The following is a 15,831-nucleotide window of genomic DNA, read 5'->3' as shown; positions in this document are numbered from 1 at the left end:
TTTTTTGTGTCCAAATGCTCATTTAAATGTATGTGGTTTACACAACAAGGAAGGTGATCCCTGCACTCATCTCGCCCATACCCACTTCGGGAATTTAATGAATAATCTGATCTTTGAAATGGATCTAGGTTTCGGCAATGAATTATGCACCCCGCAGGTTGATTTTGCACCTACATATAATGGTAGGGGCTGTAATTCTTTAATTGATTTTGTCTTGGCCTCAAATAGTATTTCCAATAATTTTCTTAACTTTGAGATGGGTGAAATTGCAATTAGTGACCATTTTCCTATTAGTTTCTCCGTGGATATCAAAGTAAATAAATCCACTAAGAATGGAATAATCAATAATCTGTATAGCCATAGGATAAACTTATTGAAAAAAATGGTTACACATTGATATGGGATAAAATTGAGCCATTAGAATTTCTCAAAAATAATAAAGGAAAAGTTAAATGACTTTATGGTCTGCCTCTCGGATGTTACAGATGGAGTCTTAGTTACGACCGCGTTCTGTAACATCACTGAGGAGATCAGCAAACTATTGGAGAGACCGTTGAGTAAACAAAATCGGGTTAAGCCCGATCGTTGGTTCAATAAGGAATGCTGTGAAGCCCATGCAGCGTTAAAAGTTGCACTTAAAGGAGAACCAAAATGCACCGCGAAGATTAAAAAAGCGAGGACTACTTATTATACCGCAATAAAGAAAAGGAAACTGGAAATAAAAGGGGAGGCTTGGAACATTCTCCATCGAGCTTGCCTACAGAAGGATAATACAGGCTTCTGGAAGGCGGTGAATGCTCCGTTTTTTGAGGACAGAAAAACTGATACCTTAGAAATAGCAATAGAAGAAAATACCTGGATCACTTATTTCACAGAACTCTACAAGAAGGATATTTTAGCCGAAAGTAGGGAGGCTGTAGAACTTGGGGAGAGGGATGATGACAACTCTACGGGCTTATTCCCATTAGATATTATCTTTGAACTATCTGAAGTGGAAGTAGCCATTTGTGAGAGCTGCGGGGGTAAGGCACCAGGGCCTGACTGGGTACCTGTCGATATCTATAAATCTAACATTAAATTATGGGCACCTTTACTGACCAAAGTTTTAAATTGCGCTAATAAAACGGGGTACTTTTTAACTTGGTAGGAAGCCATCGTGGTCCTTATCTTTAAGAAGGGTAACCGCAATGACCCAAAATGTTACAGGCCTATTTCTTTGTTAGATTCCTTAATGAAAGTGACAGGTAGGGTCATTTTAAATGGATTGCAAGAATAGGCTGAGGTTGCAGGAGTCCTATCGAAGTACCAATATGGTTTCAAAAAAGGGTTAGGCACAGTAGAACAAGGTCTGAATACAGCTGCAATTATTGGAAAGCAAGTGGTCGCAAAAGGGAAGAAGTTGTTTTTAGTATTCGTGGACTTATCCTCTGCGTTTGACTGCCTGAGCCACGATATTTTATGGGAAACGCTTACCCGGTTGGGCGTTACCACAAGCCTACTCAATTTTATCAAAGAGTTATATAGGGGGGCCGGCGCCAAGGTTCGCTTCGGCAGTATGGGAGAGTGCACCTCTAAATTCCCAATAAAAAAGTGTCTGTCAGGGATGCATACTTGCGCCCTTTTTATTTCATTTATATATTAACTAGTAGCCCGCCCCAGCGTTGCCCGGGGCAGAAGGGGGCTGGGGGCAGCATTTTAGGCTTGCGTGCACCTTACCTCAGCGCTTGCTCCCAGTCGCACAAACCAAGGCCCCCGCTCCAGTCCTCCTCACTTCACCGCCCCCCACTACTCTCACTTAAATGTATGCACCAAATGTGAAAGCCATTTTAAAACCTATCATTTATTTTGCTATCCCGCTCCAGTCCGTCTCACTTCACCGCCCCCCACTACACCAAGCCAGTCTACACGCCCGCTGCAGTCCGCTATCCCGCTCCATTCCTCCTCACTTACCGCTCCTCCCCGCGTACTTCACCGCTCCTCCCCGCGTTTCACATACCTCATGGCGCTGCAGTCTTGCTACGTTCTCCGCTCCTCCACACGCTGTTGTCCTCCATTCCGCTCCAGTCCGCCTTACTTCACCGCTCTTCCCCGCGGTTCACATACCTCATTCCCTCCAGTCTGGCTAAGTTTTCTGCTCCTACCCGCGTTGTTGTCCGCTCCTCCTCGCGTTCCAGTCCTCCGATGATGTCAGCACGCACGTTGTTAGCACACATGGCCAGCGCTACTTCTTAGGGACTACTTTTTTTTTATTGTTTATTTTTTAAAGAACTTTTTTTTTTATAGTCCATCTACTGAACCCCCCCCTTTCCAACGCTGTATTGGGTGTTGCGATTGGTGGTGTACTTTTCGAGTTTACCTGGCTCAAAGGACACAGTTCTCTCTTTATAATAGTAGTATAGATAGCATTTCATCCCACTTAGTACAATATAAACCGGATTACCCGCAAATTAAAGGAAATCCGGCTCCTATCCTGTTATACGCAGATGATGCAGTGATTATGGCTAGGACCCAGGTAGGGCTTCAGAAGTCCCTTACGGCTGTCTCTGACTATATGAATGAGCGAGGCCTAAAAATTAACAGTACTAAAACCTTCAGCATGTGCTGTTCTAAAAAGACGACTGCCCAGTGTAATATTTTTCACTCCCAACACAAGAATTGAAATGACAAAGACTTTTTCCTACTTGGGGATAAACTTTGATAGGAGTGGTTCGTGGACCGCTGCAGCAAACACTAGGAAACTAGGTTTCTCACGTGCCATTGGAGCTGTGAGAAATGTTGCTATCAAACTGGGAGGCCGACCAGTAAACATACTGCTGGATATTTATAGATCTAAGTGTGTGCCCACTGCGACGTATGATGCGGGGATCTGGGGGATTGCGGACACTGGTGACATCCAGAAATGTGAAAATGCTTTTGTTCGCTGTCTACTAGCTACCCCAAAGTACACTTCTACCTATGCTTGCCACCAAGAGTTGGGACTGGTTTATGTAACTGACCTGATTAAAGTGAGCCCAATATTGTTGTGGCACAAGATATGGGTCTCCGAAGAAACTGGACTAAACAGGGACATCATCCAAGACTGTCTGAAATTACAGGGGAGCCGAAATATAGAATGGTTTACCTATGTGAAACATTTTTTAACAGACGTAGGTTACTCAGAATTCTTTGATAATCCACCATCTATGGCAGTAATGCCTAGGAAAAAGTTGAAGGAAATCTGTCTTATCTTCTTAGAAAATAAAAGGTGGCAAATAGAGGGTAAGAAAAGTTTGGTGATTCAGAATCAATTAATGCTACAGAACCAGGGTATACAGCATTATCTAATGTGCACTAAGAGCAGTTAAACACGGATGCTGTTAACACGCTTTAGGGGAGGGAGTTTTTTCAGATTATTGACCTTCCCTGTTACAAATAATTGGTCTAAGACATTAATTCTGTGCCCGTGTGACGGCACCTCTCATCAATCCACACTATATTGTTTTGCAAATATTACACCTCAATAAGGAAACAAGCACTGGCGTTGCCAATAGGTCTCGCAGTAGGAAAGTTGGAGCTATTGGTTTTGTAAATGACAAAGCCCTTTATGTTTTTAAAATGAAAAAAAATAAAAGGCATTGTTATTTGCAATTGTAATGGTTCCATCTTTCCTACTGCGAGACCTATTGGCAACGTGAGTGGTGTTGCGTGTGTGAGTGGCGTTGCGTGTGCGAGTGGCGTTGCGTGTGCGAGTGGCGTGTGTGAGTGGCGTTGCGTGTGTGAGTGGCGTTGCGTGTGTGAGTGGCGTTGCGTGTGTGAGTGGCGTTGCGTGTGTGAGTGGCGTTGCGTGTGTGAGTGGCATTGCGTGTGTGAGTGGCATTGCGTGTGTGAGTGGCGTTGCGTGTGTGAGTGGCGTTGCGTGTGTGAGTGGCGTGTGTGAGTGGCGTTGCGTGTGTGAGTGGCGTTGCGTGTGTGAGTGGCGTTGCGTGTGTGAGTGGCGTAGCGTGTGTGAGTGGCGTTGCGTGGATGAGTGGCGTTGCGTGGATGAGTGGCGTTGCGTGGATGAGTGGCGTTGCGTGGATGAGTGGCGTTGCGTGGATGAGTGGGGTTGCTTGGGTGAGTGGCGTTGCGTGGGTGAGTGTGGTGTTGTGTGGGTGATAGTGGGCTTGCGTGGGTGATTTCCCTTTTAATGAATATTTATTTTTTTAATCATGGTGAGCTGGCCAGACATGTAGCCCCTTAGCACCGACCATACCCTTGTATATAACCCCCAGCAATTAAGGTTGTTGCAGGGTTAGAAAGAACTCATGCAGCATAAACACAGGCAGGGCAAAACAGTGGTTTCACAGCAAAATCGGCAGTCTGAAAACCGTAGCAAGGCACAGGGTTTGGGGGACGGGCAAGCAATGAAGAGACAGGAAACAAATTAAATGGGGGAGGGGGGGGCAGGAACGATTGTAAAGCTCACAGAGGAGGAGAGATAAAAGATTCAAATGCAGTAATAGAGTGATAGATCGCAAATACAACTTTGCTCAGGGTACTTTATCAATAAAATAAATCTTCATCTAAAAAAGTTTGATTGCAAAGCGTCCTGTCCAGCTTAATGAGTGCGTGTTGCAAGCTGGTCAATGATGCCACAGAAAGGGCTTAAAAGTTTCCCCTCTTCTAGGTAAGGACATGGATGGCTGCGCACTCTATGCAGGGGGAAGGGTGGGTTGAGGGAAACGTTGCATTCGTGCTCGGAGGGTGGGGGAGGGCTCAACACCAATCCGGAAGGTGAGAGCGCTCACTTTGAAGCTCCGTGGGCTCCTGTGGTGACCTCAAACAAAACAAGGAGGGAAAAAAATGGTGTGCCTGCAGAAATGTTGTGTGGTAAAAAAAATTGTAAACAACTTAAATCTCCGGTTTTAAAGTCAATTTATTAAATTAACGTGAATACCTACAAAGTGGTCTTTATTTTGGCGCTGTTGAGATGTCTGTGGTGGTCGTGGGTAGGCTGTGAGTAGTAGCGTTGGAGGGTGAGGGTAGAACTTGGGCTTCGGTGGTGGGGAGACGCTGGGGGCAGGAGAAGACGAGAGCGGGGTTAGTGGAAAGTGGGAGCGGTGGTTTTGGGGCAGGGGTTGGAGAAGTTTATCATTCTAGTTTGCTTTGTCGCAAATCGTGTGTCTCATTCCAACGATAACTCAAGCGTGGGCTTCATTTTAAAGCAGTATTAGTTCACCCCGATGCATTTTGAGCCTAGGCTGGCTCTTCTTCAGGGCGTCATAAGTCTGAAGAAACAAAGGAACGTGTGTCAGTAAACTTTGGCAGGAGACGGAGGCTGGTGTATCACACGAGGGTTAAACGGAGGAATGTGCTGCATGCATATGGGCGTGTTAAAGAAGGGAATGCGAGTGCCTGCATACTGGGGTCAGCGGGAAAATGAAAGAGCAGTAAACTTGAGGAAATACAGCGCAATGGTGATGGGAATAGATGAGAATTGGGAGTAAGGCGTCATGCTGGGTGTTATCATGAAATATGTGAACGTTATGTACAAAATGAGTGAGCGAGGGGTGGTGCTCGCGATGTGCAGGAGTTAGCTTGCAGGAAAAACAAAACTTACTGCGGAGTGAGCTAGGTGTCGAAAACAGTAAAGGGACGTGGCTTACGGAAAAACACGGGTCTGCTGCTTAAGTTAGAAGATTCTCCGGACCGCCAAGGGTGACGCCCGGTGAAGTGGTGAATGTGGGCGGCAGAGTTATGTACGTAGATATAGAAACGGGACCAAAAGACGTTCGGATGTGATTCGGGCTGACGTGATCAAAAGGGAAAACTAACGGTCTGCAAAGAGTGGAAGGGTTGAGGAGAGCGAAAGTGAGCAAAGCAGAAGCCATGTGACGGAGCTGGGTTGTGTTGTTGGGACAGGCTCGGCAGTGCGGCAAGGCTGTGATTGCGTGGAGAGAGAGGGGAGGTGCTGGTGTGGGAGGGGGGAGGTGCTGGTGTGGGAGGAGTGCTGCTAGGGAAAGGCTGTGATTGCGTGGAGAGAGAGGGGAGGTGCTGGTGTGGGGGGGGGAGGTGCTGGTGGGGGAGAGGGCAAGGCTGTGTTTGTGGGGAGAGAGAGGGGAGGTGCTGGTGTGGGAGGGGGGAGTTGCTGGTGTGGGAGGAGTGCTGCTAGGGGAGGAGAAGCCTGATGCCGGATGGGGCGGGAGAGGCTGGGCTTGCATGCGATGCGTGTGCATGTTCACGGGAACTGCATGAAAACCGCGGGACTGAAAGCCCTTTGGTTTCAGGATGTTTTCGCCACTTGAATTTTCGCTCCGCTCGATGCGCTTGCGCACATCGATAGGTCGCGAGACCTAAAAATACTTATTTTTATTACTTAAGAAATGGGGTTTAAGACAATGCAGAACTGCCCTATTGAGATTGCAAATGCTGGAGGATGAGCTGACATTATACGCTGTATCTATGTTTTTAAAATATACAATGAGATTTAGACTATCAATGAATTGATCTCGACACTCTGTATTAATTCCAACTTTGTTTATGATCATGACAATGACTTTGATCCCATATGGACATGTTAAATTTTATTCTGTATGTAATTTGAAAAACTTTTTAACTTCGCTCTTATGGATTCTACAAACTTGAACCCGAATAAAGCTATCTTTTGATTTGACTTGACTTGACAAGCTCACATCCTCCTCATTGTCTCCTCATTTCTACTGTAGGTTTCGGCTGGTCCAAGATATCCATAATTCTGACACTGCACGTTGCAACATACACTCCACCAAACCAGGTGAGTATGATATGGCATGTCTGATTAGGCATTAGTATGCACCATGAGTGACAGACATTTTGTAAGGCAGTAGGTGTGGTGCTGCACTTGTTTCGGTGGTTTGGAAGGTCTTCCGCACCAACTTTAACAGCAATAGGTCCCATTCTGTAGTAGGCCAGGTGGTGTAGTTGATAGCAAGCCTACTGGGTGTACTAGCTGGCAGCATGTTTGCCTATGTTTGGGAGCTAGGCATCACGACTAGCTGTTCTCACTCTGCGCTTTTCTTTCCAATCCAAACAGCTAAACTCACCAAGAACCTGACTGCGATGAGCGGCAGCATCGTAGCCCTGCCATGCGAGCTCACTTCCAATCTGGCACATGCACAATGGACCTTCAACGGCAAGGAGCTGGTGCTGGACCCTGAGGTGATGTGGTACGATGCCACACTGCACGCTTTGGTTATCCGCAGTGCCGACACCATGCACAGTGGCTTTTACTGGTGTATTTCTGAGGAGCAGAACACGCGGCTACCGGGCGGAAGTTACCACCTGAGTGTGGTTGCTGGGCCCGCTCTTACTCTCCCTGCTAGGGCACCCCTGGACAGCATGGGCTTCGTCTGGATGCTCGTGATCGCCCTGGGAGCCCTCTGCCTTCTGCTGCTCCTGCTTGTGGTATACCTCCGGCACAGGCTGAAGGCTGAGATGTCCAGAGGCCCCAAGGCCATGGAGAGTACTCTGGTGTATCCCATCGAGCTGCCCAAGGAACCCAAGAGCCCCAAGTTCATCCCCAGCACCACATCTGACTCTGATGAGAAGCTCTGGGACCCAGCCAGCTACTACTACTCGGATGGCTCTCTGAAGATTGTGCCTGGGCATGCGGTGTGCCAGAACGGAGGTGGCTCCCCCTCTCCAACTGCCAACGGCATCCCTAACCAACCCATGCCCACAACGGCCCTTCCCTCCCCCAACCGCATGAGCCTGGGCCACATCCGAGGTTCCTCCAGCAACGGGTACATCCGGCTGAATCTGGGTGCCCCCGAGGAGCGCCCCGACTACACCGACCTGGCAGAGGAGCTGCGGTGGAAGCTCAAACAGCGTCAGGCGCTGCCGGATTCCAACCCGGAAGAGTCCTCCGTCTGACACCCGCACGCAGACCGCTTCCGGTGGTGTGGCACCGGAGACGTGCACGAATACAGCTACCTCAGGCGTTTGCAGCAGTGTTGGACTCTTTCGAAGACACCGCTGCCCCCGCGCCCCCTCGAGGGCTTGTTGGAGGGGGCTACCCGAGGGCCAAAGCAGGCGGGATGTGAAATCCCGCGTTTTTATATGTACATTTCCAGACTGCAGCACTCGCTAAGAGCCAGTGAACAATCCAGTGAGCCTGTGCTGCCGCATTGCTTTTGTCTGGTTGGACGAGACACATGGGATCTTGGAGATTTAAGTAGAGAGGCAATGTGGACCTTTGTTTGATGCATTCTTAGTGAAGGGGTGGGCTGTGGGGCTTTGTGACCAAGCGGGTGTGACTAGTGTCAAGCTGGAGTGGAGAGACTGCAGCAGGTAGGGCCTGCTCAGCTGCTGTTCGTGGTAGGGTTCATACTCGCACTTTGAGCTGACGCCTCTTGCTCCTGAGGCCGCTGCATAACCCTTGGATGCTTTTCTGCTGTTTGCCATCTCAGCCCTGTGGTCATCCTCAACTGACCAGGGCTGGGCAGGCAGCGATTCAGCTTTGCGATTAGTGTACGGTGCATCTTAGAATATTATGGGAAGGATGCCAAAAGACAGCAGTTCCTTTTCCCACATAGCATCTTCCAAAGGTAGGAATATAGGGGTAGCTCTGCAGAGACGGGGACCGAGTAATCTATCTGCTCTGCTGGCTCTTCAGCTTCCATTATTTGTGCTCCTGTTTGTGGAGCTCCTAGCTTGGGGCCTGCTACTCCTTCCCTGTCCGGGCTGGGCGTGGCAGGTAGGTGTGGGGGGCAGATGTGATCAGTTATTTCAGATGTCTGATTTTCTCTGAGCCTGATGGTTGTCACCTCTGGGGTGTATCATTAATGGTGCTGATGCAGGGCACCTCCATGAATATTTGGGGGGGTGGGACTGATATCCCTAGACTTTCACACGGACACCTGATTCTCTACCTTAACAATGACTTCCAACAAGTGTCTTCAGTATGGTTTGGTGGTTTTGGGAAGGGTGAAGATTTTTTTTTGGTTTTCTAAACCAACGGAGGCAAACTAAAAATAGTAGCACTTTCCAGAAGTTCCACTGCTTGAAAGAGTTCAATCGTGAAATGCTCCTGCCTTTAATGCTAATGGCGTGGGTCCTTTTTTTCCGTTTTTTTGGGGAATGTTCTTCACAGAACCAGTGTTTGCAGATTGCAAGTACAGGCATTTCTCGTGCACCCATTTGGCCTACCTCAGGCTTGCTTTCTTTGGTGCCAAGGGTGTTTTACTAGCATATCTTAAGACTTGCCTCTGGGGCTCTTTAAGTGTTACACGCGTGTTCCTCTGGCACTCCCTTAATGTTGGTGCAGCTTTCGCTAAAGTGTCTGGGGCTATGATCGTGTTAACTGACCATATCCAAGGCATTCCTGGTGGGATCCTCTTATATTCCACGGTCCTTCCTAATGTGTTTGTCAAACTTTTTGTTCTGTAGATGTTCCTTGGTCATTTATCAGGTATTTCCTTTGGGACCTTTGTTTTTTTTATCTGGTATTCCTCAAGGGTTCTCCAGCCAACTTTACCTGATTTACGCAGAATGTTTTTAGACAGTTTTCCAAGCGTACCGATCCCACCTCCCCCTTTTTTTTTTTTTTTTTTTTTGTAGTATCTGTAATCATAACAAGCATTTACAATGCAATGGTTTCGCCTTTACAAAAGTTAGAGCTATTGGCATTGCTCATGACATTATTTTTATTTATGTTTTTTTTTTAAAAACATAAATAAATGGCATTGTCAGTTACAATGCCAATAGCAGGGCAGGAGAGCAAGCACAAGCAACGAGGGGGCAGGATAGCAAGCACAAGCAATGAGGAGGGGGGGGTGGACAGCAAGCACGAGCAACGGGGGGCAGGGGAGCAAGCACAAGCAACGGCAGGACAGCAAGGGGGGCAGGACAGCAAGCACAAGCAACGGGGGACAGGGGAACAAGCACGGAGAGGGAAGGACAGCAAGCACGAGCAACAGGGGGCTGGGGAGCAAGCACAAGCAACGGCAGGACAGCAAGGGGGCAGGACAGCGAGCACAAGCAACGAGGGGGGGCAGGACAGCGAGCACAAGCAACGGGGGGCAGGACAGCAAGCACAAGCAACGAGGACTGGCAGGACAGCAAGCACAAGCAACTTTTTGTGGACCTGTGAGATTGTCAGGTGGACAGGGTCATTGTCTCCCTTGGCCCCCCCCACACACACAGAGCCCCACACACACACACACACCGAGCCCCACACACACACACAGAGCCCCACACACACACACAGAGCCCCACACACGCACACAGAGCCCCCCACACACACACAGAGCCCCACACACGCACACAGAGCCCCACACACGCACACACACACAGCCCCACACATACACACACAGAGCCCCACACTACACACACACACAAAAAAATCAAATGGCACACTTTTTTGCTTACATTTCCTTAGTCAAGATTTGAAGACATGAAAACAGTTTATGTAGCAATTTTACGGAACCTTTGCACAACACACATAAATTAAAAATAAAACGGATGAGAGCAAGGCTTGAGACAAGGATTCATTCAAGAACACACGAGCAGGCTATATGAATCACTCTGCAACTTCCCGAACCCAAAAGTCCGACACTTTTCAGCGGCTGGGGGTACCGCAAAACTGCATGTAAAGGTAAAACTCCACCTAAAGTAGCCAGGGGCTCACGAAATATGCATATATTCTAAAGAGAAACTGGGATTTCCTCACTCCAACTTATAGCTAGATATGTTTTCATCAATGCGACGTCACAGAACTCCGTCCTTCGAAATTAAGGTTAATTATCTTCATCAGTGCTGCACTTTAACAGAGCTGGGTCTCCCTGCAGAGGGTGAACTGACAGGTGGGCGCAGGTGTGACAACGTAAGGGTGCAAACAAATACAAACAATGTGAACATCTTTAAGAGGGAGGAGGGGCTAAAGGGGGTCATGGCAGAGGGTGGCAGTGGTGTAGCGAATAGTGCGGTTGAGTGATGAAAATTGGTAGAAGGGATGGGTGCAAGGTCAAAAAGGGAATGACGGCTGGGTGGATTGACAGGTTGCAGGGTGGAACAGACACGGTAGAGCAGGGTCATATGGCCAAAAACTGTGGCACAAGTAACAGGCGGGCATATAGTGCGAATGAAGGGTGGCACAAGTAAGAGACAGGGGTTTATAGTAGGTATGACGGCTGGCACAAGCACTAGAGGTGGAGGTACTGCCAGGAGGGTGGTAAAGAGAAAATATAAATGGCACAGACTTGAAAGAGGGTGGTGGCACAGGAGTGTGGGTGGCAGTGCGAGCAAAGTGAAATAGGCAAGAGGTGGACTAGACCACCAGGAGGGTGCTAGAGGAAGCTGGCCATGTACAGGGAGTGAAGCCGGAGGGGAGGTGGTGTAGGCAGGAAGGTGAACAGTACAGAGATGGTGGATGCAGACACAGAATGAGAAGGAGGGGTGATATGGAGAAGGAGGGGTGATATGGAGAAGGAGGGGTGTATAGACAAGAGTGAGGCACAAGGTACAAGGAGCAGCAGAGGTGTTGGGAGGACACGAAGCAATGCGGTGTGTGGGGATCGGACAGGCAGGAGGGGGCAGTGAGGGCAGTGATACGGGAAGAAAATCGACGGGTAAGGTGGTGCAGATGAGAGTCAGGCTTTAGAAAAGTGGGACAGGCCAAACGGAGGGTAAGGGGCACAGCAGCGGGGTGTGAGGGGATGGATAGGTGAGATCCTCCAGGCAGGGAGGCGGGTGCTGTACTTGTAACAGCTGTACGAGGAGATGGTGCAAAGGCCAGGCCAGCACAGACCCTCTGAACCCCCGTTCTCACTCACCGCGAGCCTTCTTGTTTGGAAACAGCCGCTCAGCCTTCTCTAGGAAACGCAGCGCCTTGTCTTGATGCCCGTTCTGGATGGCAGTTAACGCTATGGCAATACAGCGCTCTACTTCGTCCCTGTTCGATTCCATTGCGGAAACAGTCATCGGGAGTCCTGGCTCCGGTCGACGCCGCCTGCTGATGACGTAAACCGATTGGAAGAGCGATGCAGTTCAAAGGTGTCACCAGTTTCAGTGCTGACTGATGCGGTTTCTTCTGACCATGGAAACGAAAGAAGGACTTTGTGCCTCCCATGGACGCATCCTACTGAAAGCAACATCTCACGTTGACTTCTTAGACACACATACTTGCTTACGTTTGGAAACACTGTTGCTCTGCAGCGGTTAGACAAAAACATTATGCTTTCGGTGCACAGCCCGTCTTTCCGTGCAATGCATTTCTTCTGTCTACTGTACAAAGAAGGCAGAGTAGAGCGCACATAGCAACAGCCCGGACAGCTGATTGGGCGGTAGGCGTGGTTCAACGCTTCCCTGCTTGCAAGGTCTACTACAATTTCCTGTCTGTTTGGCAGTAGTATCAGGTTTTCTCTTTCTGTGCTTGTTAACTCAGCTGTGTTTGAGCGATTTAAGAAACAATTTAAGAAAAAAAACAGCACAAGCAGTAGAACTCAACAGCAGGCGATAACAAGTCGGGCTTCCCTCCTCCGCTCTGGGGGGAGGGGGGGCGGACGGGAGAGGACGAGGGGGGCGGGAAAGGTCACGGACGTCGGGAGGGGGGCGGGAGAGGACGAGGGAGGCGGGAGATTATTATAAGGAGACCCGAGCAGCAAGGGAGGTGCCGATGCGGTTTCTTCTGACCATGGAAACGAAAGAAGGACTTTGTGCCTCCCATGGACGCATCCTACTGAAAGCAACATCTCACGTTGACTTCTTAGACACACATACTTGCTTACGTTTGGAAACACTGTTGCTCTGCAGCGGTTAGACAAAAACATTATGCTTTCGGTGCACAGCCCGTCTTTCCGTGCAATGCATTTCTTCTGTCTACTGTACAAAGAAGGCAGAGTAGAGCGCACATAGCAACAGCCCGGACAGCTGATTGGGCGGTAGGCGTGGTTCAACGCTTCCCTGCTTGCAAGGTCTACTACAATTTCCTGTCTGTTTGGCAGTAGTATCAGGTTTTCTCTTTCTGTGCTTGTTAACTCAGCTGTGTTTGAGCGATTTAAGAAACAATTTAAGAAAAAAAACAGCACAAGCAGTAGAACTCAACAGCAGGCGATAACAAGTCGGGCTTCCCTCCTCCGCTCTGGGGGGGGGGGGGGGGGCGGACGGGAGAGGACGAGGGGGGCGGGAAAGGTCACGGACGTCGGGAGGGGGGCGGGAGAGGACGAGGGAGGCGGGAGATTATTATAAGGAGACCCGAGCAGCAAGGGAGGTGCCGGCAATGCCGGACCAGACACGGGGGCGTTCCCGGCGTCCCGTGACGTCGGCAAAAGCCAAAGAATGTCGGGAACGCCCCCGTGTCTGGTCCGGCATTGACGGACAGGCCCCTCGTCCAATGGCAAGGCTCCGTTTACGGAGCCAGCCAATCAAGGACGAGGGCCGGACAAAGCCACCTTACAGTTCTCAACAGGATTTCGCCTGCGCCGAAAAGATGCGCAGAGCGCATCTTCGGCGAGGCGAAACCTAAAAAGGGCTAAAAGTGAGACTGGTCCAGAAGTGAAAAGGGATTCCTTGCCTGGCCTCCTCAGACAGGCAGAATGATTTAGTGCTGAAATCCTCACTTTGATGCCAATATACGGAATGAAATAAGAGAATATTGGAGCAGCGATAACCACACATGCAGTTATAAAGGTGATGTTATTTAAATGGGGAATGCTCAGGATCGCACTAGACCGGTCCATTACAATTTCGAATTTTTCCTGAGAAATAATTAAATTTTTAGAAAAAGGGACCAATCTTAAAGGTTTGGTGGGTTTCATTACTAAACGCTTGGATTGACTCGTACCTGGCACAGGTTATGGCCGAAGTGCTGGGAGTGTTATGTGGCTCTCTTATCGATTTGCTTTAAAGTCAATTTAATTTAATTTAATTTGTTTAATTTTCTGTGACCCAGCTTTTACGTTGGAACTAAGTGCCTATGTGTAAAGGGGTGTAATAAGGTAGTGGGAAGCCCCACTGTCCCATGGTCCTGTAGTGTCTTCAGCTTACACTTGAGTGAAATTCGTGCATTGCCACTTTCTACGCAGCAGCTGTGCTGCCTTGCTCATTTGTCCAACTCTACATTTAAAGGCCTAGAGATACATTGGTGACATAGAGTACAACTGTGGTATCTGTGACAAAGAGAGTCCTTTTCGTCAGATCACAAATGTAGGAACATCTGCAGCGTGTGTGTACCTCATGTATTGTTTTTAAGAACCTGTGCATCTATTTTGAAAAAAAGGATTTGCTAACACTTTTCCAACACAACCCTATACATCCAATTAATTTGTTTTAACCCTCCCTCGCCTCACTTTAAAGTGCCCATCCCCAAATCTTCTTTGGAAGCAGATCGCCATAGACTTTCACACGAGGAGGCCGCTTTCAGGCAGCGCTCTGAATGTTTCAGCTTTTTATGAAATTACTGATATTTTTCTGTGGACAAAGACCTCCGTGAGAGGACTTGTAGTATATATTTCCCATGGGTGCATCTTTCTAGCCAAAATGCGCAGCCTGGTTTCACATGCCGCGTCAGTGTTCTCACCTTTTTTCCACAGTGTATAACATTAACAGCTTTTGTGCTGTTGCAAGCCTCTTCCAGGTCCCGTTTTTCAAACATTGAGTGTAATTTATTTGTCTTTGTGGAAATAATATTTATTTGCTGTAAATATTTTGAATATTTTTATATAAAGAAAATAAAAAGAATGAATTTGAAAGTTGCAGTTTGATCCTTTCTATGACCTATGATACTTAAAGGTTGAAATATTGGTGGATGGCTAAAAAACCTAATCAAGGAATTACTTGTTACGTTTGAAATCACTGTCGGGAACACCCTACAGATGTGAGTCCCAAATGATGACTGCAATGCCACATATGCAAAGGTCATTTTTCATAGAGAAGTACCATCTCTTCAACAGGTACATTAATCTCTAAACTCCTTAGTATCTTGTAATGTTGCCAATACCTGAAGAAAAATGTCTCCAGCAATAAGAATCATAACTCGTTATCTCTGAGGCATGTTTAGCAATCACAAACACACTTCAGTGATGTACAAATTGATTTGATGGTTTATTCGCTCGAGCCTATTAGACATATGCACTGTCTGTTGCGCAGTGGCGGCTCCTCCGCTAAGGCAAAGGAGCGTCGCCCCACTACTTTGCAACAGTGAAATAAAGGGAACATAAAATAATAACTCCATGTTACTATCATTTTACGTTTTCCTGCTGTTGCAGCTTTGCGGGTGGGGCTGGGCCCACGCAGGGGGAGGAGTAGCTTGTCTACTCCAAGTGCGCATAACTGTTTGTCCGGCAGCCTTGGGTCGGCCAAACAGTCATGCGCACTTAGCATGTACTCCACGCAGTCTGGGTGGAGAACATGCCCAGGTACCCCCTGCATGTCTGAGCGCCAAATTAGGTCATTAATACCAGCGTTGTGATTGGCTATGAAGAGCCTGGGGCTTCCTGTTCTGGCTGGGAGAGAATCTGCAATCAGATATGTGTTATTTTATTTTTTTACACCTTCTCACCCACGCCTTGATCGGTGCCGGCTGCCACTGCTGTTGTGAGGTATACTGTGGCTTACAAAGAATGACGATTCTTTTTGTGAAAGCACTCATAGAGTGCATGTGGTTTAGTGCTCTCTCATACTTATTTCTCCCACTTGCTGCTGCCTGACCCTGTATGGTTCTCCTCATCCCTCTCCCTGTTGTGCTTACCTATGTGCCTCTGTATTGCATTTGCCTCCGCCCTCCCGTGGTGCTGTTCTGTACCAGTGCCCTGCATGTTGTTTCCTTGTTCCCCTGCCCCCACTGTGTTACTTCGATGTCTCCCATCCTCCCCCGTATTGCTTCAACCCACTTCCATT

The 15,831-nt window shown here is 48.3% G+C and overlaps 1 protein-coding gene across 1 annotated transcript in view; it reads left to right on the top strand.

Annotated features, from left to right (window-relative positions):
- The window catches only part of SEMA4C (semaphorin 4C), an 88,829-nt gene extending 80,827 nt beyond the window's left edge, over positions 1-8,002 (top strand). Inside the window, exons 14-15 of the mRNA XM_086943355.1 lie at positions 6,684-6,751; positions 7,031-8,002. Of these exons, the coding sequence (XP_086799481.1) occupies positions 6,684-6,751; positions 7,031-7,869 (907 nt within the window). The 3' untranslated portion in view covers positions 7,870-8,002. The remainder of the gene's footprint in view (positions 1-6,683; positions 6,752-7,030) is intronic.
- Positions 8,003-15,831: the final 7,829 nt, after the last annotated feature.

This window comes from Lissotriton vulgaris, chromosome 11 (genome assembly GCF_964263255.1).
Source record: "Lissotriton vulgaris chromosome 11, aLisVul1.2, whole genome shotgun sequence".
Taxonomy (NCBI): Eukaryota; Metazoa; Chordata; class Amphibia; order Caudata; family Salamandridae; genus Lissotriton; species Lissotriton vulgaris.
Note: the sequence above shows the minus strand (reverse complement) of the source record. Positions and strands in the feature narration are given on the sequence as shown.